This window comes from Megascapheus bottae, chromosome 29 (assembly GCF_031878675.1).
Source record: "Megascapheus bottae isolate mThoBot1 chromosome 29, mThoBot2.hap1, whole genome shotgun sequence".
NCBI lineage: Eukaryota > Metazoa > Chordata > Mammalia > Rodentia > Geomyidae > Megascapheus > Megascapheus bottae.
This window is the reverse complement of record NC_143537.1, coordinates 14,112,500-14,139,784: the sequence shown is the minus strand read 5'-3', so window position 1 is coordinate 14,139,784 and position 27,285 is coordinate 14,112,500. Positions and strand designations below refer to the sequence as shown.

The 27,285-nt window shown below is 44.9% G+C and overlaps 2 protein-coding genes across 3 annotated transcripts; both read right to left on the bottom strand.

The window, feature by feature from the left end:
* Positions 1–1,049: 1,049 nt before the first annotated feature.
* Lyrm7 (LYR motif containing 7) lies at positions 1,050–18,265 on the bottom strand. Of its 2 annotated transcripts, none has more exons than XM_090320782.1 (5): positions 18,157–18,265; positions 14,679–14,751; positions 13,267–13,334; positions 9,848–9,929; positions 1,050–1,316 (listed from the first exon to the last, which is right to left on the bottom strand). In XM_090320782.1, the coding sequence occupies exons 1-5, from the start codon at positions 18,172–18,174 to the stop codon at positions 1,246–1,248; spliced, it is 312 nt and encodes a 103-aa protein (XP_090176908.1). In that variant the 5' UTR covers positions 18,175–18,265; the 3' UTR covers positions 1,050–1,245. The 2 variants fall into 2 exon arrangements, with proteins under 2 accessions (XP_090176908.1, XP_090176907.1); XM_090320781.1 differs by having other exon boundaries at positions 1,057–1,316; positions 13,267–13,337.
* A 2,609-nt stretch (positions 18,266–20,874) lies between these two features.
* On the bottom strand, positions 20,875–26,276 carry Hint1 (histidine triad nucleotide binding protein 1). Its single transcript, XM_090321050.1, has 3 exons — positions 26,084–26,276; positions 24,116–24,220; positions 20,875–21,196 (listed from the first exon to the last, which is right to left on the bottom strand). The coding sequence occupies exons 1-3, from the start codon at positions 26,192–26,194 to the stop codon at positions 21,032–21,034; spliced, it is 381 nt and encodes a 126-aa protein (XP_090177176.1). The 5' UTR covers positions 26,195–26,276; the 3' UTR covers positions 20,875–21,031.
* Positions 26,277–27,285: the final 1,009 nt, after the last annotated feature.

Genomic DNA, 27,285 nt, shown 5'->3' with positions numbered 1-27,285 from the left:
CTTAACTAAGCTGGGTGATGGTGGCTCACAGCCTACTCAGGAGGCTGCCATTATGACTGTGGTTTAAAGCCAGGCTAGGCAGGAAAGTCTGAAACTCTTATTGCCAAACTGGCCAGCAAAAAGCCAGAACTGGAGGTGTGTTTCAAATGGTAGAGTGTCAGCCATGAATGAAAAAGCTAAACAAAAATATGAGCCCTGGGCCCGGAGTTTGGCCTAGTGGTAGAGTGCTTGCCTAGCATGCATGAAGACCCGGGTTCGATTCCTCGGTACCACATACATAGCAAAAAGCCAGAAGTGGAGCTGAGGCTCAAGTGGTGGAGTGCTAGCCTTGAGAAAATCCAAGGACAGTGCTCAGGCCCTGAGCCCAAGCCCAGGACTGGCAAAAAAAAAAAAATAATAATAATAATAATAAATAAATAAATTAAACTAAATAACTTAAAAAAAAAGTATGAGCCCTGAATTCAGTCCCAGTACTGGGAAAAATAAATAAATTTCCTTTTTTTTTTTTTGTTGGTTGTAGGGCTTGAACTCTGGACCTGGGTGTTGTCCCTGAGCTTTTCAGCTCAAGACTACCACCCTACCCCTGGAGCCACAGAACCACTTCCAGTTTTCTGGTGGTTAATTGGATATAAGAGTCTCCCAGTCTTTCCAGGCTGGCTGGGAACCTCGATTCTCAGATCTCAGCCTCCTGAGTAGCTAGGATTATAGGTGTGAGCCACTGTGCCCAGAGAGACTTGACACTTTCATTCACTGGCTAGTATTCTATCAGCGGAGCTAGCCTCATACCCACAAAATCAATTTCTTGAAAGAACTATGAGAACTTAAAAAAAAAAGGAACAACTTAGCTATGCTTTGCAGTTTTTTGTTTTTTGGGGTTTTTTTGCCAGTCCTGGGCTTGAGCTCAGGGCCTGAGCACTGTCCTTGGACTTTCTCAAGGCTAGAGCTCTACCACTTGAGCCTCAGCACCACTTTTGGCTTTTTTTCTATATATGTATTACCGAGGAATCGAACCTGGATCTTTGTGCATGCTAGGCAAGCACTCTACCACTAGGCCAAACTCCCGGCCCCTATGCTTTGCAGTTCTAAGCAATATTGTTTTAATGTTAGTTTAATTACGAAGCTCTTCCTCCATTCACTCATTTTCCCATATGCCCCTTTAGAGAAAAGTATCTCAATTCCAGGACTTAGGGTAGAATGATGCATTTTAAAGGTTATAGTGTGAAGACTTGTTTTATTCTAGAAAATTCATTGCTTCTGAGTTGGTGCATCACAATATGGTACATTTTCAACCAGAAGTTCTTTCCTGGGGACCAATTCTGTAAGAAAAACAAAATAGATAATTAAAAGGAAAATTTATTATTTAATCCTTGAAGTAGAAGTAAATGCAAATTACACTCACTTCCCCTCCCATCTCTGAGATTGTGATCTAAATCTTCCAGAGAGATGTTATTCCAGTTAACATGTAAGGTGGAATATATGACTCTAGAGACATTTAAGATGATTATCTCTCCCTCCCTCTGCTCCCCTCTCTCTCTTTTTGTTGGTCATGGGGCTTGAACTCTGGGCCTGGGCGCTGTCCCTGAGATCTTTAGCTCAAGACTACCACACTGGAGTCACAGCGCCACTTCCAGTTTTCTAGTGCTTAAATGGAGATAAGAATCTCATGTTCTTTATAGTGTCCCAGCTGGCTGTGAACCTCAATCCTCGGATCTCAGTCTCCCGAGTAGCTAGGATTACAGGAGTGAGCCACCGTGCCCAGCTATGATTCTCTTTTTAGATTATAAAAAAAACGTAAGTTGGGCTGGGAAAGTGGCTTAATTGTAGAGTGCTTGCCTAGCATGTATGAAGCCCTGGGTTTGATTCCTCAGTACCACTGGCTGGTTTTGAACCTCAGTATTCAGAAGCTGGAAGTAGGGCTGTGGCTTAAGTGATAACAGTGAGCAAAAGTTTAGGGACAGCACGCAAGCCCTGAGTTCAAGCCCCAGGACTGGCAAAAAAGAAAAACATAAGTTGATTATAGAAAAAACAACTTAGATCTTTACTAGTTAACACAACTAATTAAATATCTTTATAGAATGCAGCTACAACACACTGTCATCTAATTACCAATAATTACAACTATTAGCTGGATAGTCTATTTACTTACTGAAGAAAAAGACTATCTTGTGTGTGTATGTGTACATGTGTGTGTGAGCTTTAACTCAGGGCCTAGGCGCTGTCTCTGAGCTTCTTTTGCAAGGTTAGTGCTCTACTACTTGAGCCATAGCTCCACTTCTGGCTTTTGGGTGGTTAGTTGGAGATAAAAGTCTCCTGGACTTCCCTGCCAAGGCTGGTTTTGAACCTCAGTATTCAGATCTTAACCTTTTCAGCAGCAAGGATTATAGGCATGAGCCTATAATATCTGGCATGTATATCTTGTTGTTGTCAGTCTTAGGGCTTGAACTCTAGCCCTGGGCATTGTTCCTAAGCTCTTCAGCTCAAGGCTAATGCTCTACCACATTGAACCACAGCACCACTTCCGGTTTTCTGGTGGTTCATTGGAGATAACAGTCTAGTAGATTTTCTACTGAGAGTTTGGCCTAGTGGAGTGCTTGCCTAGCATGCATGAAGACCAAGGTTGGATTCCTTGGTACCACATACATAGAAAAAGCCAGAAGTGGTGCTGTGGCTCAAGTGGTAGAGCTCTAGCCTTGAGAAAGCCCAAGAATAGTACTCAGGTCCTGAGTTTAAATCCCAGGACTAGAAAAAATATTAAAGAGTCGAATGGACTTTTGTGCCCTGGCTGGCTTTGATTTATAATCTTCAGATCTCAGTCTCCTGAGTAATGATTCCAGATGTGAGTCACCAGCACCTGACTCTATGTCTTATTTGTAAAACTCTTTTTTTTTGCCAGTCCTGGGCTTGAACTTGGTACTGGGGATCAAACCTAGGACGTTACATATGCTAGGCAAGCACTTTGCCACTGAGCTACATCCCAGCCCTTATTTGTAAAACTTTTGGCACCCAGCAGGATTACTCTTTTAATTTAGAGATGCCAATTTTTTTTGCCAGTCCTGGGCCTTGAACTTAGGGTCTGAGCACTGTCCTCGGGCTTTCTCAAGGATAGAGCCCTAGCACTTGAGTCTCAGCAGTGTTTCCAACTTTTGCTAGGTATGTGGCAACGAGGAATCGAACCTGGGTCTTCGTGTATGCTAGGCAAGCACTCTACCACTAGGCCCATTCCTTCTTTTTTTTTGGGGGGGGGGGTGGCTGGGACTGAACCCAGGTCTTCCTTCCCACATGATAAGCCTGTGTGCTACCTACTACTGAGCTACACCCTCCACACTTACACTGATGTTATTAACCAAGGGAGCGTGGTTTGTCATGCCAGCGGGAGGATGGCACTGGAATTTGGTGGATGGAAGCCAAAGATGCTAAATCTGTATGTGTTGGGCAGTCCAAAACAGTGAACTGCCATATCCCAAATGCCAATAATGGGCTGGGGGTGTAGCAGTAGCAGAGTGAATGCCTGGCATGCACAAAGTCCCAGCACCTCCTCCCCAGAGCCAAGAATGACCTTTTCAAAACCATTGCTAAACAAGAACAAATACCAGCAGAGTGATTCATGCCAATGTGGCTTAGTGGTAGAGTGCTTGCCTAACATGCACGAAGCCCTGGGTTCAATACCTAAGAACCACATACACAGAAAAAGCCAGATGTGATGATGTGGCTCAAGTGGTAGAGCTCTAGCCTTTAGTATAGAGAGGCTCAGGGACAGATACCAGGCCCTGAGTTCAAGGCCCAGGAGTGGCAAAAAAAAAAAATTGAGATCCTCTATGAAGAAAAAAATAAAACAAAAAAGACCTGAGCTTGGTAAGCTCAAAGCTCCGAATTTAACCCAAGTGCCCACAAAAGAAAAAGAAGAAAGGGAGGAGGAGGGGAAGGAGGAAGAGAGCAAAATAGGAAAGAGAAAAGACCAGAAAAACAAAGAAAAAGGCTAAGTGCTGGTGAGTTAAGCAGGTAATCCTAGCTATTCACATGGCTGAGATCTGAGGATCACAGTTTGAAGCCAGCATAGGCAGGAAAGTCCATGAGACTCTTATCTCCAACCAACTACTCAGAAAAAAAAAAAAAGCTGGAAGTAGCAGTGTGACTCAAGTGGTAGAGTACTAGCCTTAAGCAACAAAAGCTCAGGAATGGTACCTAGGCCCTGAGTTCAAATCCAATGACTGACACACAAAAAAAAAGAATAGAGGGGCCGGGAGTTTGGCCTAGTGGTTAAAGTGCTTGCCTAGCATGCATGAAGACCCAGGTTCGATTCCTCGGTACCACATACATAGAAAAAAGCCAGAAGTGGTGCTGAGGCTCAAGTGGTAGAGCTCTAGCCTTGAGAAAAAACCCAAGGACAGTGCTCAGGCTCTGAGCTCAAGCCCAGGACTGGCAAAAAAAAAAAAAAAGAATAGAAAAACTTGAGAAACATTATTTCTCTGTTTTTTTCTCTAGGAAAGCTGTCCGACAAGAGCTGTCATGATCTAACAATGCTCATCTAACACTGCATGAAGTGATCTGCCTGACCTAGTGACACTTCAAGGTCATGGTCATGAAAAATGAATATGGAGGAAGGGCTCTAAATTTAGGAGAGGAAGGAGTGAGGAGAGCTCAGTGTAAGGTGGGGTCTTCCACAGGATCTGGGCCCACTCAAGTTTGGGCCTTTTAAGGACTGGAAATGTGATTTAATATTCGAATGGGTTTACTGCATCACTGGCTTTGATAGTTACACTGTGCTTGCATCAGAAAAGGTCATTACATAGTTAGGAAATACATATTGGGGTATTTAAAAATAAATGTAAATATTTCTCTAGATGATCCAAATGCAAACGGGCTGTATAACTTGTGGAATATTTCTTCTGAAAGGAAAAAAAGAAACCCTAATATTTGCAACTCATTTGTGAAAAGCTTGAAAGCAATGGAGAGAGAGGTGATGAGGCAGATAAAGTAATGCATATAAAGGGAATTTGCACTCCCGTTTTTCTCACATATTCTTTTTGTAAAGCTGAATTATTTCAAAATAGAAAGGCTTTTCAAAGCCTTGCACTTGCCAGGTTGGTGCCTCAGCATTTGAGATATGCCTTCATCCCTTTTTGCTTTTGTAAATTTTCTAATTGGTTCTCCCATTTATGCCTGAGCCAGCCTGGATCACAAACCTATTTATGCTTCCTGCCTGGTTAGGATTCCAGATGTATACCAACATAGCCAGTATATTTGTTGTGTCTTACAAACTCTTTTTTTTTTTGCCAGTCCTGGGTTTTGAACTCAGGGCTTGAGCAGTGTCCTGTGCTTTCTCAAGGCCAGAGCTCTACCACTGAGCCACAGCACCATTTCCAGCTTTTTCTATGTATATGGTTCCAAGGAATGAAACCTGGGTCTTTGTGCATGCTAGGCAAGCTCTCTACCACTAGGCCAAACTCCCGACCATCCCTTTTTTTTTTTTTTTAAAGATATCACCAAAACAAAATGGAACCAAGCATTTTGTTAAAAACATATACATTTACAGGAGAATGAAAAACAATATGGCTAAACCTACCTTTCTTATTTCAGAATAGGTCTACTCTGAAGAACTGGAAGTCCAAGGTGGGAGTTCATTTTCATACATTATCAGGAGACACAGATGAAGGCTCTGGGCTAGCAGAGTCCTTCATGTCACTACGACCCCATGATTCTTTTCTCCCTGTGTTTTGTGGCCCTTCTTTGTGGGCTGCTGTCACTGCTGCAGTCAAAGCATGCATACTCTGGGTGGGCAGAGAAGATAGGCCACGGGGCCTTTTCCTGCTCATTCCTTTTTTTTTTTTTTTTTTTTTGCCAGTCGTGGGCTTGAGCTCAGGGCCTGAGCACTGTCCTTGGACTTTCTCAAGGCTAGAGCTCTACCACTTGAGCCTCAGCACCACTTTTGGCTTTTTTCTATGTATGTGGTACCAAGGAATCGAACCCGGGTCTTCGTGCATGCTAGGCAAGCACTTTAACCACTAGGCCAAACTCCCGGCCCCTGCTTCTTCCTTTTTAATAGCAAAACAGGGATTTCTTGGAACTAACACCCAGAAGATTGCTCTCTTGAAGGCCAGACAGATGTCATGTGGTGTAGGAAGTACCTTTTTTTTCTGGTCATATACCTTTGGCCACAGACAGACATACAGACACAGACACACAGACACAGACACAGACACAGACACACACAGACACACACACACACCCTCTTCCCACTGCAATACGTTCCACATCCCCCTACATTCTGAGATTGCCTACTGATCGACAGAAGGATGCCTGGTTGCTATCCCACCAGCTTTGGCAGATCGTGTGGTAGACACCCACTGGAGTTTGTGTGAAAAACAGTAGAAGAAAAAGAAAATGTCCAGTCCTAGCTTCACAGAAATGCCTCAGTCCTGCTGCACACAAAGAACCAGGCCTGTTTGTCTAGGAATCAGGTGAGCAATCCAGCAGGGCCTGACTGTTTCTGGAAGGCTCAAAGCCCCCAGGTACAGCCCTGTGCTTGAGAGCTCTAGGCACTGAAGCCTCTAAGCCACTCTTCTGGTCTAGAAGCTAAGATACAGGGGCAGATGCTCTTCTGAATTATGCAAGTTTTCACAATCTACTTCCTGTTGTAATGAATTTAAGGCCTTGGAAACTAAAGAAAGCTAGGGCCAGGAGTGTGGCCTAGTGGTAGAGTGCTTGCCTAGCATGCACAAAGCTCTAGGTTCCATTCCTCGGTACCACATACACAGAAAAAGCTGGAAATGGTGCTTGTAATTCAAATGGTAGAACACTTGCCTTGAGAAAGCTCAAGGAGAGTCCCCAGGTCCTAAGTTCAAGCCCCAGGACTGGCACAAAAACAACAACAAAAAAGGTAAAGCCAGGTGCAGTGGCTCACGCCTATAATCCTAACTACTCAGGAGTCTGAGATCTGAGGATCAAGGTTCAAAGCTAGCCTGGGCACAAAAGGACATGAGACTCTTTATCTCCAATTAAACTCTAGAAAACACAAGTGGGGCTTGGCTCAAGGGTCAGGGGGTAGCCTTGAGCTGAAATGCTCAGGGACAGAGCCCATGCTGAGTTCAAGCCCCATAAGACACACACACACACACACACACACACACAAAAGTAAAGAAAGCTAGATAAAGGCAAGTGCCTATGGCTCAGGAGGCTGGTGAGGACCATAGTTTAAAGCCAGCCCAGGCAGGAAATTCTGTATTTCTTTTTTTTTTTTTCTTTTCTTTCTTTCTTTCTTTTTTTTTTTGTCAGTCCTGTAGCTTGAACTCAAGGCCCAAGTGCTCTCCCTGAGTTTTATCCTCTCAAGGCTGCCACTCTACCACTTTGAGTCACAGCACCACTTCCAATTTTCTGGTGGTTCATTGAAGAAAAGGGCCTCAAGGACTTTCCTGCCCAGGCTGGCTTTGAACCACAATCCTTAGATCTCAGCGTCCTGAGGGGCTAGGATTACAGGCATGAGCCATTGGCACCTGGCTTGTGAGACTCTCAGGAAACGGGAAGTGAAGCTTAGGCTCAGAGTGATAGAGCACTAGCCTTGAGCACAAAAGCTCAGGGAGAGCACCCAGGCCCTAAGTTCAAGCCTCAAGACTGAACAAAAATAAATAAATAAATAAAGCAAGCTAGGTAAGCCTGGGTTTTTTTCCCTCCTCCTCCTCCTCCTTCTTTTTCTTCTTTTGGCAATACAAGCCAGTTAAAAAAAATTAAAAACTGAATCTTTCCAGTCTTTTGCAAATAGCCACAGGCAAATATCTTGATGTAATATTTAAGCACGATTGTCATCCTTCTACCTACCTTCATAGCCTTTATCTTGAGACCACCTCTTTTAGTTTGTGTTTTATTTGGTGGTACTGGGGTCTGATTTCAGGGCCTTATATTTGCTAGGCAGGTACTCTATTGAATCATATTCCTAGTCCTTTTTGCTTTAGTTAGTATTCAGAGATTATACAGGATTTTTTGGTCTGTATTTCAGCCTCAGATTGAAATTCTCATGACTTTTTTGCTTGAGCTGACTTTGAGCCACAATCTTCAGATCTCAGGTTGCTGGTAGCTAGGATCAAGAGAATCTTTCCAGCCGAGAGCCAGCACGGTGGCTCACACCTCTAATCCTAGCTACTCAGGAGGCTGAGATCTGAGGATCATGGCTCAAAGCCAGCCAGGACACTAAAGTTCATGAGACCACCAGAAAATGGAAAGTTGTGCTATGGCTCAAGGGGTAACCTTGAGCTGAAGAGCTCAGGGACAACACTCAGGCTCAAAGTTCAAGTACTACAACTTTAAAAAAAAAAAAAAGAGAATCTTTATAATCAAGTTTTTTCTATATATCTGCTGACAATGTAAGTAGGTCTAAGATACCACAAAGTCCATTTATCTAGCCAAATTTAATTGATTGTAAGATCCCAGAAGTTGTCCACAGTAGATCAAGGAAATGTAACACCAATATACTGACCTTGCCAGATCTTTGATGAGGAAATACACTGAGATCACAATTTATTTCTCGTACTTCAGGCCTCTGAAAAGGCTGTTCTACTCTAGTCACATTAAATGTATTATTTAAAAAGCAACATTTTCAAATAAAAAGCTTTTAGCACAATTAAAGATCGAAGTCAAAATCTGAGCCAAGATGTAAAACAATATATATTATGGACAGCATCTATAACAGGGAAGCAATCAAAGAGACATCTAGGTATATGTAATGTACAGGACATTACAATATTTGAGCCTGGTGATGTAGACACATTGCTAAATATATAAGGCATGTAAGAAAAATGCTAAGTCAGAATCAGGGAACTTGCATTGGCTCAGTGCTTTTCCTGAAGGCCCATCTCTGGCTCACATGTCACCTGCCTCCTCCCCAATCCCTCTGCTCCAGGATGGTACTGCAAGGATGGTGAGCAACTATTTCATTATTTCCCTCCTCCACAAAGAAGAAAAAAAGAAAGAAAAAAAATTACAAAAGTAAGCTAAGAGTCATGGCTTAGCAGCAGAGTATCTACTAGTAGCATAAAGTCTTGAGTTCAAACCCCATTACCCCATGAAAATGAAGCAGATTTAGGGCCAGGAGTGTGGCCTAATGGTAGAGTGCTTGCCGAGCATGCACGAAGCCCTAGGTTTGATTCCTTGGTGCCATATATACAGAAAAGCCAGAAATGGAGCGGTAGCTCAAGTGGCAGAGCGCTAGCCTTGAGCAAAAACTGTCCAAGGACTGTGCCCAGGCCAGCAAGAAGAAGAAAGAAGAAAGGAGGAGAAGGAGGAGAAGAATTATTAGAACGACAATTAAAAATAAGGAATTCTTCCTATGATTGATTATATCTAAAGAACCTTGAAATAACTCACTTGGTTTTTTTTTTTTTCTCTCTCTCTCTATTTGTCGTACTGGGTGTTTGAACTCAAGGCTTTATACTTGCTAAGTTGGTGTAGTACCTATGAACCACGTCTCTAGTCCTTCTCTGATAGTGCCCACGTCCTGAGTTCAAGCCCCCCCAACCAAAGCGTATGTGGCGGTGCGGGGGGGGAGGACTAGAAAGAGCCCATTTCGACAAATAAGCTAGGCATGGGAAATTTCAGGCGTGTAAATCCAGCTATAAGGGTAGATAGAAAGGTTAGTCCAAGACTAGCCCCAGGGAAAAAAAAATAACTAAAAGGAAGAAAGGCTGGGGGCATGACTCAAGTTGTAGACTGCTTGCCTACCAAGTGTAAGGTTCTGAGACCAAACTCAAGTATTACCAAGAAGTAAATAGGCAAAATAAAAACTAACAAGGGTATAGTATTTGTTCAATATTTCAAAATGCATGGCAGCCAGAAATCACAGTTCTTTATGTTTACTTACTCAGTGTGTTGTGATCTGTGTGAATTCCTTGTATGACAGATGTTCTGAGGAGTAGTTCAACGTCAGACCCTATCTTTATCAGCTGTTGAGAAATCCAGAGTGAGTCCTTAGAGGGTTTCATAACAATGCATTGTTTTGGAAACTGTTGTTTTGGTTTGTTTTGTCTGTCATGGGGCTTGAACTCAGGGTCTGGGCATTACAAGTATGAGCCATTAAGTGACCAGCTGAAATCTATAGCTTTATTAAAAAAAAAAAGTCCTTTTTAGATTGTGATTCTTTTAACATTTTACAGTATATGAAGCTCAGACATTTGGATAGTTTTATAGTTGTTTTATTTTGCCAGTCCTGGGCTTGAGCTCAGGGCCTGAGCACTGTCCTTGGTCTTTCTCAAGGCTAGAACTCTACCACTTGAGCCTCAGCACCACTTCCAGCTTTTTTTCTATATATGTGGTACCGAGGAATTGAACCCGTGTCTTTGTGCATGCTAGGCAAGCACTCTACCACTAGGCCAAACTCCCAGCCCCAGTTTTATAATTTTATAATTTTATCTATTCCATATTTTGTTCCCAAACAGATTGAGAATATTTTGTTATAATGTTAAAATTTAAAAATAAATGAGGGCTTTAGGACTTTTTTCTTCTTTTTTTTGGGGGGGGAGTGGTTTATGGGGCTTGAACTTGGGGCCTGAGTGCAGTCCCTGAGCAGAAATGCTCAGGGACTAGTGCTCTATCACTGAGCCAAAGTGCCACTTATGGCTTTCTCATGGTAAATTGGATATAAGATTCTCATAGACTTTCCTGCCCAGGCTGGCTTCAAACTGTAATCCTCAGATTTCAGCCTCTTGAATAGCCTGGATTACAGGCACGAGCCACCAGCACCCAGCTTGAAACTTTCTTTAGAGAGCTAGATTCCCTGAACATTTTGATTTAGAAATTGTTCCACCCTGGCTCTGTCATTAAGGGCACAGTATGGGTTAACTGTCTTCTCTTCCAGCATTAGACCTCATGTCCACAGTGAAGAACAGAACCAGACCAAATACTGGTTCTACAATTTTGAGCCCCTGAGAGATTCAAGATCCCTTCAGGAATCTGTGAAGACAAAATTCTTTTTCTGCATTGTTTAAGTGTAAACAGAAGTAGAACTTCCTCTATAAAAATAGCCTTTCAAAGACAGGCCTGGTGACTCACATGTGTAATCCTAGTTACCATGGAAGCTGAGATCTGAGGTTTATGGTTCAAAGCCTGGCCAGGCAAGAAAATCTGGGAGATGCCAATTAACTTCAAGTCCCAGTAGAGAAGGGAAAAAAGATTAATTTCTTGAAAGAGCCTTGAGAAATTATGATTACTCAGACTAAAGTATTTGGCAGATTATTATTATTGTGTGTATGTGCGTGCGTGCGCATTGGTACTGGGGTTTAAACTCAGTGACTGGGCATTGCCCTTGAGCATTTGCTCAGGGCCAGTACTCTACCAGTTGAGCTACAGCTCTACTTCCAGTTTTTTGGTGGTTAATTGGAGTCTCCCAGATTTTCTTGCCTGGCCAGGCTTTGAACCATGGTCCTCAGATCTCAGCCTCCTGAGTAGCTAGGGTTGCAGGTGTAAGCCACAGTGCCCAACTTACAGTAGAGACTTGGTAACTGGAGGCAAATAGTTCCCGGGGGACTGCTGCTGAGGAAGTCGTGAATGTGCAGGATGTGCTGTTTAGTGCCTGATGCATTTTCCCTACTTTCCCCAACTTCTGCTTAGAGACCTGCTGCCTTTTCAACAAACCTCAAGTTTTCACTTTATTGTTTAAATTACCTTTGCTATGTAGGTATCATTTGCTTTTTAGGAAAGCAGATTTGCACAAAATTAAGGGCATGGAAGCATCATACAGACCATACTTCAAGTTAAATATAGGACTGCTTGAGAGCTTTTCCACATTAAATGAGTGGTGCAATTTTGTTTTTAACCCCCCTCTCTCTCTCTCTCTCTCTCTCTCTCTCTCTCTCTCTCTCTCTCTCTCTCTCTCTCTCTCTCTCTGTCAAACCACATGATAAAATTGCAAATAAAATGAGCTTACTGCACTGCTTAGTAAACCTGTATTTTCCCAACTGCTAGTGTGTGATTTCACAAAATTCTGCAAGAGTAAACCAAATGAATTGAAGAGAACGATTGGTCAGAGAGGTTTAGTGGCTTGTGGCTGTAATCCTAGCTTCTTAGATTGATGAAATCGGAAGAACTATAGTTCAAGGCCAGATCTCTCAGCAGAAAAAGCTGAGTGTGGCTGCACATGTTTCTCAGCCCAGATACTGGAGGAAGCTTAAATAAAAAGATTGTAGTTGCAGGCCAGCACAGGCAAAAAGCAAGACTCTATTTCAAAAATAAAGGGAGAAATTGGGGGCTAGTGACTCATATTTGTAATCCTAGCTACTCAGGAGATTTAAGCTCTAAGGATCATAAGTTCAAAGCCAGCTGGCACAGAAAAGTCTGTGAGACTCATATTTCCAATCAACCACCAAGAAAAAGCCAGAAATGGAGCTATGGCTCAAATGGTAGGCAGCTAGCTTTCAGCAAAAGAGTTCAGGAACAATATACAGGCTGAGATTAAGCCCAAGTCTGGCGTGCATACACACACACACACACACACACACACACACACACACACACACACACACACACACACACACACACACACACACACACAAATAGGAAAATCTCCTCTGTGGTTCTGAGTTACAACACCAACTTGCCTCAGGTAAAGAAAGAATTTTGTGGGTTTCTGTATCAGCTGAACAGCTCTAGCTTTGATTAAGGCTACCACCATGTTCTTTCCACAGGCAAGGGGCTGTCTTGTAGGGACAGGCAGATGGTCCTAAGGAGGAGAGCCACATAAAAAATGTGGAAGTTATGTCCAATTCTGGTGGGTTTCAAGGAGGGTATGTTTTCGTTCATATAACCATCTATTTTCATCCTCTTTTTCAAGAAAATTCTATAAGGGCTGGGAGTGTAGGTCAGTGGTAGAGTGCTTGCACAGCATGCATGAAGTCCCGGGTTTGATTCCTCAGTACCACATAAACAGAAAAAGCCAGGCAGCACTGTGGCTCAACTGGTAGAGGGCTAGTCTTAAACAAAAAAAAGCTCAGGGAGGGCAGGGAGTTTGGCCTAGTGGTAGAGTGCTTGCCTAGCATGCATGAAGACCCAGGTTCGATTCCTCAGTACCACATACATAGAAAAAAAGCTGTAAGCGGTGCTGAGGCTCAAGTGGTAGAGCTCTATCCTTGAGAAAGTCTAAGGACAGTGCTCAGGCCCTGAGCTCAAGCCCAGGACTGGCACCAAAAAAAAAGCTCAGGGACAGTGCCCAGGCCCTGAGTTTAAGCCCCAGAACTGACTAAAAAACAAAATTCTGAGTTTTATTGGAATTGAAAAAAATTACTGTACCTCTTCTATTTTCTTAGGAGAAGTCTCACTCTTGTTATTTTTGAATTCTTCGTTGATCTTTATTCTGGCTGCTAAAGAAAAGAAAAATATATAAAGGTTATTTACCTTTTCTAATTCTAATTTCTGTCTTAATAATTTGTATTATCTAAACAAATTTCTACTTCTCTAAGAAAAGGTTTCGATCCTATGTAAAGCATAAGAAAAAGTATTGAAGTTTCTTCTCTCTCTTTTTTTTCTTTTTCCAGTATTGGGGCTTGGAACTCAGGGCCTGAGTACTGTCTTTGGGCTTTCTCAAAGCTAGTACTCCACCACTTGAATCACAGCACCACTTCTGGCTTTTTCTGTGTATGTGGTAACCAAGGAATCAAATCCAGGACTTTGTGCATGCTAGACAAGCACTCTACCACTCTACCACTAGGCCAAATTCCCAGCCCCTCTTGGAGAGCTTTTGATAGGCTGCCAAATTTGGGGGTGGGGGGAGAAATAACACACAAACTTTCATTACTCTATTTTTCTCTCTCAACTTTACTTGTGTTATTTATTTATTACCAGTTCTGGGGCTTGAACCTGATTTTCTTTTCCAGACAAGGTCCACTATCTAGCTTAGACTACCTTCAAGCTCACAATTCTCCTGCCTCAGCTTCCCAAGTATGGGAATTGACTTCATGAAGCCAGGTAGGATAAAAAGATTTCTGTAAAAAAAATCAATGAAGAGAGGGTGCCAGTGGCTGGATCCAGGTCAAAGCCAGCCCAGGCACTAGACTCTGTGAGACTCTGATCTCCAATGAACCACCAGAAAACCAGAAGTGGCACTGTGGCTCAAAGTGGTAGAGCATGAGTCTTGAGCTGAAGAGCTCAGGGACAGTGCCCAGGCTCAGAGTTCAAGCCCCACAATAAAGAGAGACAGAGACAGAGACACAGAAAGAGAGACAGAGACATAGAGACAGAGACACAGAGAGAGACAGAGGGCGAGAGGGAGAGAGGAAAAGAGGGAGAGAGGGGGAAGAAAGAGAAAAAGAGGGAGAGAGGAAGAGAGAGAGAGAGAGAGAGAGAAGAGGAAGGGAAGAAGGGCACAGTGGCTCACGCCTGTAATACCAGCTACTCAAGAGGCTGGGATCTGAGGATCAAGGTTCAAAGCCAGCCCAGGCACTAAAGTCCGTGAGATTCTTATCTCCAATCAACCACTGGAAAACCAGAAGTGATGCTGTGGCTCAAGTGAGAGGGGCAGCCTTGAGCTCAAGAGCTTGGAACAGTGCCCAGGCCCAGAGTTCAAGCCCTACGACCAATAAAAAAAGAGAAAAGGAAAGAAGGAAGGGAGGAAGGGATTTAAATGAAAGAGACAAATGTGTGTGTGTGTGTGTGTGTGTATACATACATACACAAATACGTATAAATATATTTTTAAATTTTACCTTCTAATGCTCTGGTATCATTTTTAAAAACTTGCTGTCTGGTTCTGTGCAGTGTTTTAAAGAGCTGTAAAACCTGTTAAGAAAATCAGAATTCAGACCTCCTAGGAAAAAAATAAATTTCAAAACAAAAACATGCAAAGAAACAAAGAGCAAAAATAATACAAGGATGCTTAATTGGGCCAGGAGTGTGGCCTAGTGGTAGAGTACTTGCCTAGCATGCACAAAGCTCTGGGTTTAAGTCCTTGGTACCACATACACAGAAAAGGCCAGGAGTGGTGCTGTGGCTCAAGTGGTAGAGCGCTAACCTTGAGAAAACGCAAGGATAGTGCCTACGCCCTGAGTTCAAGCCCCAGGAATGGCAAAAAAAAAAAAAAAATGTTTAAATCATAATTAACCAGTTTGGTAAGATAACCTGCTTCATTTGTATCATACATTTCTTCACATTTGAACAAACTAGTTTTCATCTGCTCTTCAAATCATACACATACAAAATTGAACTTATGTCTTAGGAGGGCTCAGAAAGAAAATACAATTTAGGAAAGGCTGAAAGTACAATGCTGAGGCTTCTAAATATTCAGAGTCTACTTAAAAACAAAAGGGTAAGGGCCGGGAGTTTTGCCTAGTGGTAGAGTGCTTGCCTACCATGCATAAAGACCCGGGTGTTCAATTCCTTGATACCATATACATAGAAAAAAGCCAGAAATGTTGCTGTGGCTCAAGTAGTAGAGCTCTAGCCTTGAGAAAGAACAAGGACAGTGCCCAGGCCCTGAGTTCAAGGCCCAGGACTGGCAATAAATAAATAAAAATAACAGGGTAAGAAAAGGGCCTCAAAGTTTAGTAAAAGTCACTCTGCCAAAAGACTTCAGTGACAGGGTGCGGCTACCTTTTGCTTCTAAGTCCAAAAATTATGCTAGATATTGTTCTCTTAATATTATCCTGTATATGTATGCACTTGGGTTGGAATTCAAGGGCCTGGTTGATGTGCCTTAGTTTTTTCATTCAAGGTGTTGGACCACTTGAACCACATCTCCACTTATGACTTTTTGCTTAGTTAATGGTTTTACAGGGGTTTTCTGCCTGGGCTGGTTTTCAACTATGATCTACATATTTGTCTTCTGGTCGGATTATACAGTGAGCCATTGACATTCAGCTTGGTTTTGTTTTTGTTTTTTTATGGTGCTGAGGAGCTGAGGATGAAACTTAGAGCTTAAATAAGCTGGGGGGGGGGTGGGAGAGGTGGAGGGGAGGATAATGGGGACCAAGACATGTGAAAGGGTATCAATATATATGAATTAATGCACCTTCTATCTGGCAAATATCATGTAACCCTTTTATTAGTTACAATAAAAAATATTTTTAAAAAAATAAATAAATAAAAATAAGCTAGGCAGGTGCTCTATCACTGGGCTCCATTCCCAGGCCCTCATAGCTAATTTCTAATTAAATTTCAGATTTTACCTTTACAGTCTTGTGGTTTCTTGTATCTTCCTCCCTCTTTCCCTTCTTTTTTTTAAAATCAATTTTTAAAAATTTTTTTTGGTCAGTGGGTCATGGGGCTGACCTCTTCAGCTCAAGGCTAGTGCTCTACCACTTTGAGTCACAGTGCCACTTTCAGTTTCCTGGTGGTTAATTGGAGATGAGAGTCTTGTAGACTTATGTGCCTGGGCTGGCTCTGAACCACAATTCTCAAATCTCATTCTCCTCCTGAGTAGCTAGGATTACAGGCATGAAACACTGTCGCCCAGCTCCCTTGTTTTTTTTTTTTTTTTTTCCTTTTTTCAAGCAGTTCCTCTTCCTCAACTCCTCCGTAGCTGAGGTTTCTTTTTATATCCCTCTAGATAAGTTAAGTCTCAGTTCTATGGGCACAAAACACGTGCATTTTGAGTGTGGAGAACTTAAATAGTGATAATACTTGTTTAAAATTCCCCTATCTGCTGGATTTCTTTATGTAGGCGAAGTGGTCAATTGCCTGTTGCCTTCATTACATGCAGATAGGACAGAATAGATCATTGCTGGCTGTTAGCTATATTGTTAACATATTGTGGGCACCTAATATAATTTGTGTGTTTGTGTAGGTTCTAGGTCTTCAATTCAGTGCCTGGGTGCTGGCTGTTCCTGAGCTCTTTTGCTCAAGGCTAACATTCTGACAAGTGGCCACAGCTCTACTTCCAGACTTTTGGTGATAAAGAGTCTCACAAGCCAAGCACTGATTCCTGAGCTTTTGCACTTCTAGGCTAGCACTCCACCATTTTAAGCCACAGCATCAACTCCAGTTTTCTGGTGGTTACATGGAGATAAGAGTGTCAGTAGACTATCCTGGCCGGGACTGGCTTTGAACAATGATTCTCAGATCTCAGCTGCCTGAGTAGCTAAGAGCCACCCACATCCAGCTTCAATATAATTTTTGAATGAATAGCATGGTAGAAGTCAGTCTTTCCTTGCCCCTAGTTTAAAAGTTCACGAAGAATGCTTGGTGGTACACACACACACACACACATGTATGTATGTGTGTGTATATGTTTATATATACATATATCGTATATTACCATTGCTTTTTTTTCCTTGTAGAGCTGTGCCTGTGTTCCCACCTATGACAACCACGGATGCCAATTGGACATCATGTTGACATTTAAAGCTAAGAGATGGCTGCCTGAGAATTGGGCACTGACAAGGAATGTACTTGACTAGAAGTGAACCTTGAGCTCACATCCCTAGAGATGACCACCAAGGGGCGTGCAGCACATCCCCAGTTCAGTGGGCTCGGGTCTCATAGGTGTCCCACTCAGTGCGACTTTTCCAAGGAATTCTCTTGGGGCTCCGTTTTCTTAGGTCTTGATCTCTAGATATGGGAATAAACATAGCAAATACCTCATTGGCTGGTTGGCGCTTAGTTTTTTTTTGGGGGGGGAGGGTCTTCTTTATTTCCTGGGATGTGCAGTAGGTCCTTCAGACAAACAGTAGTGAAGATGAATTGGGGCCGCACCCCAAAAGGTTTGCATGTGGGTGTGTATGTGTCTGCCCCGGGGCGTGGGGCAACAACTCAGGACCTGGAAAGTGTCACTGCCTGGGGTTCCCCAGCTCCCTCAAGGGTCGTGTCCTCTACCACTTGGGTCACGGCTCCACTTCCGGCTTTTGGGTGGTTCTTTAGAGATGGGTCTCACAGATTTCCCTGCCCCAGGCTGGCTGTGAACCAGGTTCAAACCAGGAGCTCAGCCTCTTCCACAGCGAGGATGACAGGCGTGAGCCCCCAGTGCCCGGCTTCCAGGACGTGCGGTTGTATGGCAGGTAAACCCTGCGGGCCCCGGCTGCAACCGAGCTTCACCGGCGGCGGCTCCCAGTCGCGCACCTGCAGGACCCCCGACCGCCCCGTCAGGGCGCTGAACCCCACACCCCCCGCCACTCGACCACCGTCTCTCAGCGATCCACTAACCCCGCTGTCCCCACCTGTACCGCACCCACCCCTCCCAGCCCCTGTCACCTTCACTGCCTGACCCATGGCTCGCCACGCCGTCCCGCCACCTCAGGGGCCGCCGGTTCGCCCCGCCTCTCGGCAGCCACCGGAGATTCCCTGAGGCCGCGCGCCTAACACGCCTCCACCAATCATCACTCGGTATTCCCCTCGTAGTCCCGCCTCTCGGCAGCCAATCAAAGCCTCACTTTCCCTGGCCGCGCGCCTGACGCACGGCCACCAATCACCATGCAGTGTCTCCCGGGTGGCCACGCCTCCCCAGCGGGATGGACCGGGAGACGTTTGGTAAGCGTCCGGCAACCCTAAGCATCCAGAAGCCCGGAGCCCGGGGCGGGGGGACCACCGACAGAGCGGAAATCGCTCGGGCGCCATGTTTGTGAGGGGCAGAGCCACTTCCGGCCCGGAGGTTCCGGCGTCTGCACTGGGTTGGTATTTAAGGGGTGGCTGGTCTTTACCGCCAGTTGGGAATTGGGCATGTGTGTTGAAGGTATTTCCGTATTTCCCAGGCGCGACCGTCTCCGTGGCAACGGTCTCCTTGACCACAGTCCCCGTCACCGAGCAAGGCGTGATTGGACGCTTGACCGCCGCAAGTTTGTCTTCCCGCCGGCAGGTGAGATGAAATGATTTACCAAATTCCCAGAGCTAGTACATCTGAGCTCCAGGGCCTCTGGGCCAGACCCCCAAGGACGTTCTCACCCTCTGGATCCGGCCTCGGATCTGCACACCATTCAACAACAGGCAACTCAACGACTGTTTTGCTGAATAATTGATTAGCCACGTCCTAATCGTGAGCAACACTACTATGAAGAATTTTAAGGGCCTTAATTTAGGTCCTTGCAAGCATCAAGATAAATTTCTGCCTCGCAAGCAGGCCTTACGTTCAAAATCCAGATTTAAAATCAAAACAAGACAAGAAAAAAAGAAAAATCCCAGTTCTGCCAAATTATTGTTCACCTTCTCTATGCCAACAGTCAGATTAATTTGGGGATAGGTCAGCTGTTTCATTTAAAGTTAAAGATCTTGACCAATGGATCTCGAAGGTACTTTTCTTTATGATTTACCTGTGTGTGCACCCATGCTGGTTCTGGGGCCTGGACACTGTCTCTGGGCCTGGACACTGTCTCTGAACCTTTATACTCAAGGCTAACACTCTACCATTTGAGCCACAGTGTCATTTCCTGCCTTTTGCCGGTTAATTGGAGATAGTCTCATGGACTTTCCTGACGGGGCTGGCTTTGAACCATTACCATCGGATCTCAGCCTCTTGAGTGGCTGGGATTCCAACAGTGAGCCACTGGCACCTTGCATAATTTTTTTTTTTTTTTTTTTTTTGCCAGTCCTGGGTTTGGGCTCAGAGCTTGAGCACTGTCCTTGGACTTTCTCAAGGCTGGGGCTCTACCACTTGAGCCTCAGCACCACTTCCAGCTTTTTTCTATGTATGTGCTACTGAGGAATCGAACCCGGGTCTTCGTGCATGCTAGGCAAGCACTCTACCACTAGGCCAAACTCCTTGCATAATTTTTAAAGCTCAACTTCTGTCCTTGAGATGACTTTCAGTACACTTAAAAAAATAATGTAAGCAAGGTGCAGTGGCTCACACCTGTAATCCTAACTTCTCAGGAGGCTGAGATCTGAGGATTGCATAATTTTTAAAGGTCAACTTATCTTCTGTCCTTGAGATGACTTTCAGTATACTTAAAATAATGTAAGCAAGGCACAGTGGCTCATACCTGTAATCCTAACTTCTCAGGAGGCTGAGATCTGAGGATCGCAGTTCAAAGCCATCCCAGCCAATAAAATCCAAGAGACATTTATCTTCAATTAACCACCAGAAAGCCGGAAGTGGACTGTGACTCAGTTGATAAGGCTGTAGTCTTGAGCTGAAGAGCTCAGGGACAATGCCCAGGCCCAGAGTTCAAGTCCCACGACCAAAAAAAAAACAACAAAAAAAACCCCAAACAAACCCTGTAAATCTGCCAGGCATTGGTGACTCATGCCTATAATCCTAGCTTCTCAGGAGGCTGAGATGTGAAGATCATGGTTCAAAGCAAGCTGGGGCAGAAAAGTCCAAGATACTCTTATCTCCAATTAACTACCAGAATATGAGAAGTAGCACTGTGAATAAAGGTGGTAGAGCACTAGCATTAAGCAAAAAGAGCTCAGGGACAGTGCTCAGGCCCCAAGCTCAAGTTCCTGGACTGTTCATATGGTACCACTGAAAGAAAGTGAGAATCCCCTCATTCCAAAAAATATACTTATTTAAAATAATAAATCAGGGGCCGGGAGTTTGGCCTAGTGGTAGGGTGCTTGCTTAGCATTCACAAAGACCCGGGTTTGATTCCTCGGTACCACATACATAGAAAAAAAGCCAGAAATGGTGCTGAGGCTCAAGTGGTAGAGCCCTAACGTTGAGAAAGTCCAAGGACGGTGCTCAGGCCCTGAGCTCAAGCCCACAACAGGCAATAAATAAATAAATAAAATAATAAATCAAAGCCCGACACCAGTAATCCTAGCCACTCAGGAAGCTGAGATCTGAGGATCGATATTCAAAACCAACCCAGGCACAAACATCCATGAGACTTGTATTGTTCATTGGAGATGAACCACCAGAAAACCAGAAGTGGCTCAAGTGGTAGAACCCTAGCCGAAGAGCTAAGGAACAACACCCAGGCCAAGAGTTCAAGCCCCAGGACAGACCAAAAAAATAAATCAGTTCCCAAACTGTAAAACCATGCAACAAGTTTTTTGTTGTTGTTTTTTTAATTAGGCATAGGTTTTTAAATGTCTTTAGTCATACACAGGAAAACAAATACCTGCCATTTAACATATTGGAACTTGCAAGCCTCATCTCTGCCTAGAGAAGGAAAATTAACGTGAAGCATGCTTAACCAGGAGGCCACTGCATCTGTCGACCCCCGAGGACATGGAGATGGACATGGTAGACTGACTGCCCGCCATCTACACCTTCATTCACCACCATCCGATAGCCCTTCTTTAGGCCCAGATCAGCAGCACATTTCTTGCCAACAATCATCAAATGTCCAAGAAGCTGAAAAACAAAAACAAAAACAAAAACATTTCTTAAACACAAGAAATATGTAACTTGGGGTGGGGAGTTTGGCTTAGTGAAAAAGTGCTTGCCTACCATGCATGAAGAGCCAGGTTTGATTCCTCAGTACCACATTCATAGAAAAAAGCCAGAAGTGGTGCTGTGGCTCAAGAAGTAGAACGCTAGCCTTGAGGAAAAAGCCCAAGGACAGTGCTCAGGTCCTGAGTTCAAGGCCCAGGACTAACGAAAGAGGGAGAAGGAGAGGGAGAAGCAAAGGAAGAGAGGAGGAGAGGGAGGGAAAGAGAAAGAGAGGTAACTTCTTTTAGTAACTTCTGGTTACTAAAAATAGTCCAATAAAAGTATCAAATTAAGGCAGGCACAGTGATACATGCCTGGAATCCCAGTATCTAGGAGGTTAAGGGAGCAGGATCACAAGATCCAGGCCAGCATGACTGTCAAAAAATAAAGGGGCCAGGAGTTTGGCCTACTGGTAGACTGCTTGCTTAGCATGCACTAAGACCAGGGTTGGATTCCTCAGTTCCATATACATTGAAAAAGCTGGAAGTGGTGCTGTGGCTAAAGTGGCCTTGAGAAAGCCCAAGGACAGTACTCAGGCCCTGAACTCACACCCTAGAACTGGCAAATAAATAAATAAATAAATGGATGAAAAGCCACACACCTGTGGTTCATGCTTACAATCTTAGCTACTCAGAAGGCTGAGATTTAAGGATCAAAGTTCGAAGTCAATCCAGGTGGGAAAGTCCATGAGACTCATCTCCAGTTAACTACCAAAAAGACAGATGTGAGCTAGAGGCAGAGCACGAAAGCTCAGGAACAGTCAGCCAGGCGCAGTACGCCTGTAATCTAGCTACTCAGGAGGCTGAGATCTGAGGATCTCGGTTCAAAGCCAGCCTGGGCACTAAAGTCCGTGAGAATCTTCTCTCCAGTTAACCACTAGAAAACCGGAACTAGCGCTGTGGCTCAAGGGGCAGGGAGGTAGCTATGAGCTGAAGAGCTCAGGGACAGCACCTAGGCCCAGAGTCCAAGCCCCATGAATGACAAAAATCAGGCTGGGAGTGTAGTTTAGTGATAGAGGTTATTGCCTAGCATGTATGAAGCCCAGGGTTCAATTCCTTAGCACCACATAAACAGGAAAAGCTGGAAGTGGCACTGCAGCCCATGTGGTAGACTCTAGCCTTGAGCAAAAAAAGCTCAGGGACGGGCCGGGAGTTTGGCCTAGTGGTTAAAGTGCTTGCCTAGCATGCATGAAGACCCGGGTTTGATTCCTCGGTACCACATACATAGAAAAAAAAGCCAGAAGTGGTGCTGAGGCTCAAGTGGTAGAGCTCTAGCCTTGAGAAAGTCCAAGGACAGTGCTCAGGCCCTGAGCTCAAGCCCAGGACTGGCAAAAAAAAAAAAAAAAAAAAAAAGCTCAGGGACAGTGCCTACAGCCTTAGTTCAAGACCCAGGACTGGGAAAAAAAAAAAAAAAATCCAGCCTTGAGCAGGAAAAGTCCAGGACCCTCTTTTCTCCAATACAGTAGCCAAAAGTCAAAGTGAAGGAATGGCTCAAGTGGTAGAGTAAAAGCCCCCGAGTTCAAGTTCTAGTACTGGCACAAGAGTATTCAACTGTAATGTGAAAGCATCATGGACAGCAGAGTTCAACAAATGAGTGACTGGGTTCCATAAAATTTATTTGCAAAAAACAGGTAGCCAGGGCCAGGAATGTGGCCTAGTGGTAGAGTGATTGCCTAACATGCACGAAGACCCAGGTTCAATTCCACATACATAGAAAAGGCCAAAAGTGGTGCTATGGCTCAAGTGGTAGAACTCCAGCCTTGAGAAACCCCAAAGACAGTGCTCAGGCCCTGAGTTCAAGACCCAGGGCTGGCAAAAAATAAATGAATGAATGAATGAATAAATAACTAAATCAGCCAGTCAGCCAGCAACAAGCCAGACTGCTAATTCTGGCTATCCTTTACAGATCTAGAAACCAAACCTCAGACATACCAGGTATGTGTGTTTATACATGGAGATTGGAGGCTTCATGGGCATAATGTATGGACTTCATGATCCTTGATTTAAATACTGATCTACTTTTCTTTTTTCTTTTCTGTCATTCGTGGGCTTGAACTCTGGGCCTGGATGCTGTCCCTGAGCTCTTCAGCTCAAGGCTAGCACTCTACCACTTAAAGCTACATTGCCATTTCTGTTTTTTTGTTTTGGTGGTTAACTGGAGATAAGAGTCTCATGGATTTTCATGCCTGGGCTGACTCTGAACCACAATCCTCAGATCTCAGCCTCTTGAGTAGCAAGGATTACAGGCGTGGGCCACTGGTACCCAGTGAGGCATACTTTTTTGAGGCATAATAATAATAATAATAATAATCCTTTATGTGTTTTTCGTAGCTGGGCACTAGTGGCTCTCGCTTGTAATCCTTGCTATTCAGGAGGCTAAGATCTGAGGGTTGCAGCTTGAAGCTAGCCGGGGCAGGAAAGTCTGTGAGATTTGCATCTCCAATACAGTGCTCGGAAAAAGCCAGAAGTGGTGCTCAAGTGAGAAGTGGCTAGCCTTGAGCAAAAGAAGCTCAGGGACAATGACCAGGCCCCAAGTTCGAGCCCTATGACCGGCCAAAAAAAGTTTTTTGTTACTAGAGTTTCTAGTATCATGTCAATATCCCTTACTTATATCTATTTTTCCCTCTGATTCAATCATATACTATATCAATTATTGGTCTTGTGGCACAGCATTAGATTGCTGTGTACCTTAGATCTGAATACGTGCTTTATCAAAGTGAAACTAATAGTACTTCATTTGTAATACCCTTAGGAAGCTAAAAATGTAACATCACCAAGAACAAAACTAAAGGTTTTCCATTTAAAAAAACAGAAAAAAAGTCAAGTGTAGAACTGAACTCACACTTTCATCATCGTCTTCAGCTACAGAAATCTGGGATATGTGTTTCTTGGGGATCACCAGAAAATGGGTTGGTGCTTGAGGAGAAATGTCATGGAAAGCAAGACACTAGGAAAAAGAAAATAAAAATGTTAGTATTTATATCATCCTCAATAAACAACCATGTGGAAGGCACTAAGCAATATACAAGGTTCCAGTCTCAGGGCAAGACATAAACCTTAAACAAAAATGTAGTTACAAATAGCTGTGTAAGTTCCCCAAAAAGATAGATGACTGCTCAAATTTTTAAAAGCCTGGCTTAGTTAGACTGAGCGATCAGGGACAAGACAATCATTCTAGTCAGTGACATTTAAACTGGTAAGAGCAGAAATTAGCATGTCAACCACCCATTGAGGATTGCAAGCAAGTCAGGTTTTGGCACCTGTCACAAACCTTCCTAACTCAATACCCTCATGGCTTTTCCAGAGAGGTAACTTCCCCCAACTTAAAGTCTAGCTTCAAATGCTATTTATGACTTGATTTGAAAAGCTAATTCCTATCCATATATATGGATAATTATATATAATATATATATAATTTTTTTTCTTTTTTGTCATCAATCATGGGGCTTGAACTTAGGGCCTGGGAGCTGTCCCTGAGGTCTTTTGCTCTACCACTTTGAGACACAGTGCCACTTCAGGTTTTTTAGTGGTTCACTGGAGATGAGAGTCTCATGGACTTTTCTGCATGGGCTGGCTTGGACCAAGATCCTCACATCTCAGCCACCAGGGTAGATAGGATTACAGGTGTGAGCCACTAAAGCCTGGCTATACATACAATTTTTAAATGAACCCTCAAAAGGGACTGGAGGTATGTGGCTCAAATGGTGGAGAGTTCTGATTATGAAACGTCCGTTTTTTGGTTTTTGTTTTTTTCACCTCAGGTACTGATCAGCGGTAACATCTGTTTGGTTCTTCCCACTTTATTCCACTTTTTTTTTTAAAGTATTTCCTATTGTCGAAATGAATAGTATACGCATGTAACCCAACTGTTTACCCAACAGAAGAATCTATAGACATACAGACATATCTGTAAATGCTTTTTTAAAATTTAAATCTCTTGTTCTCAATTGGAGATGCGAGGTCGCCCAAGAAAACCTTCCATGTTTGTCCAAAGAGTAATTTCACTGGCCACTCCCTCAAAAAGAAAAAATGCTGTCTCACTAGGGTTCAAGGATCACGCTCATAATCACTTCAATACACAAGGCCATCGCTTTTAAATGACTTGTTCAACTGAACTAGTGACGCATAAAGGTATGGAAATAAAACTCCCCTCCGGGAACCGAGTGAAATCTTGGATTATTAATAATGCTCTCCAGAGTACACTGCTAACCAGTCTGTCAACGGTTTCAACAGCACGCTTATGGCCCTCTTCCTCCCCTGAGCAGGCAGGCCAACCTCTGGCCTAGCTTTGATCTGAGATTCCCCCGAGCCCTTAAATAATAACCAGGGTGCATAGGAAATGATTTACACCAGAAGGTGACCCCGCGTGGATCCGGGTCCCCGGGTGTCAACAGGGTGCCTCGTTCCCGGGTGCAGAGGCCAGGGTGATCGGAGGAGCACACAGGGCCGGGGCCGGGGCTCCCCGGTCCTCCCGCACGGCGCGGCGCGCGGGAGATCTCGGGAGGCCCGGGCCCACGTGGCGGCCGGGCGCGATCGGGTTTCCCCCGGGTCCGGCCCGGGCAGAGCGCGGGCGAGATTGCCGCCACCTGCGAGGGCCGGGGCGGGGGGCGGGCGCCGGGGCCCCGCGGAGTCCCGGCCCCCGCCGGATCCCCGCCGGCCGCACCCGGGGCCGATAAGGCGTAACCGGAGCGCCGGCACGCGCCGCCGGGAGGCCGCCGTGGGGCGCCGGGCCAGGGCGTCCGGGCCCCGCTCTCTCCACCCACCCCGCCACCCACCCCCGGGTGTGGGGAGCGAGTCGCCCACGCCGTACCCGGTCATCCTCGAAAATGATTTTGGCGGGGATTTCCTTGCGGATGATCTTCCCGAAGATCGTGTCGCCGCCAGGCCGGGCGACCTGAGCCTTGGCGATCTCATCGGCCATCTCGGCCTCCCTCCCCGCACGGCGGCCAAGGGGGAAGTCGAGAGCCCGAGAGGAACCCGGGCGGGCGGAGACGGCGGGAGCGCGCGCCCTCCGCCGAGCCCGCGCACGAACCGCTGTTCGCGCGCCCCCGCCCTCTGCGCGTGCGCACTGGCGTCCGCGCGACCCGCCAGCGCGGGAACCTCCGCTCGCTGGCTGGGCCCGGCAGGATTGGGGACCATCGGGGTCGCCTTCCTGTCTTGTGTCGCCCACGTCCCCTTCGGAATGCAGTGATTGACTCTGCTTTCATTTGTCAATGGATGCATGTGCAGACAACTGACTGGATACTGTCATGGGAAAGGTTCAGTGATTCAAGTGGTGCTGTCCATGTGTGCTGGCGTCTTCACGGGCCACCCCCTGACTGTCTTGGCTAAAGCAATGGAGTCTGACGCGTGCGCTAGGCTTTTCCTCTCAATGCATGTTAAAAATCACCTGGGGAGCTTTAAAAAAAAAAAGAAAACCTGGCGACACTCCAGAATCAAATCTGAACCCGTGGGAATGAGAAGCAGGCATCAGTAGTTTGTGAAGTTCTCTAAGCTGTCTACAGTAATCATCAACGCTCCTGTGTTACGGGAACAAAACCTTCCCCAACTGGAGATTAGAATCTCCCAGGGACTTTATTTGCCCCAGCTTGGCTTTGCATTGCCATCCTCAGATCTCAGCCTCCTGAGTAGCTAGGATTACAGACATGAGCCATTGGTGCTAGGCTGTCTTCGCTCCTATTAAAGTGTTTTGTCATTTTTCTTGCTGGGCACTGATGGCTCACACTCTGATAGCTGAGATCTGAGGAGTATAGTTAGAACTAGCATAGACAGAAATGGCAGAAATATCTGACTTTTTTTCTTTTCTTTTTTTTTTTTGTGCCAGTTCTGGGATTTGAACTTCAGGCCTCTGCACTGTCCTTCGGCTTCTGTTGCTCAAGGCAAGCAATCTACCACTGAGCCGCATTCCCGGCCCTCTGACTCAATTCTAATTAAAAAGCAAGAAAGCTGGCCTGGAGGCATGTAGTTCACGAGGTAGAATGCCAGCTGACTTCCTCAGCCTTCTGACTAGAT

Bases quoted from the DNA above. Each gene is read 5' to 3' on its own strand.
- Lyrm7 (XM_090320781.1), bottom strand. The intron at 13,338-14,678 runs GTAAAATTTAAA...TCTTTTCTTTAG, and splicing joins TGATACCAGAGCATTAGAAG to CAGCCAGAATAAAGATCAAC. The intron at 1,317-9,847 runs GTAAGTAAACAT...TTTTTCTTACAG, and splicing joins CACAGATCACAACACACTGA to AATTGGTCCCCAGGAAAGAA.
- Hint1 (XM_090321050.1), bottom strand. From the start codon at position 26,194: ATGGCCGATGAGATCGCCAAGGCTCAGGTCGCCCGGCCTGGCGGCGAC. The intron at 24,221-26,083 runs GTACGGCGTGGG...TCTTTTTCCTAG, and splicing joins TCATTTTCGAGGATGACCGG to TGTCTTGCTTTCCATGACAT. The intron at 21,197-24,115 runs GTGAGTTCAGTT...TTTGTTTTTCAG, and splicing joins CTGAAGACGATGATGAAAGT to CTTCTTGGACATTTGATGAT.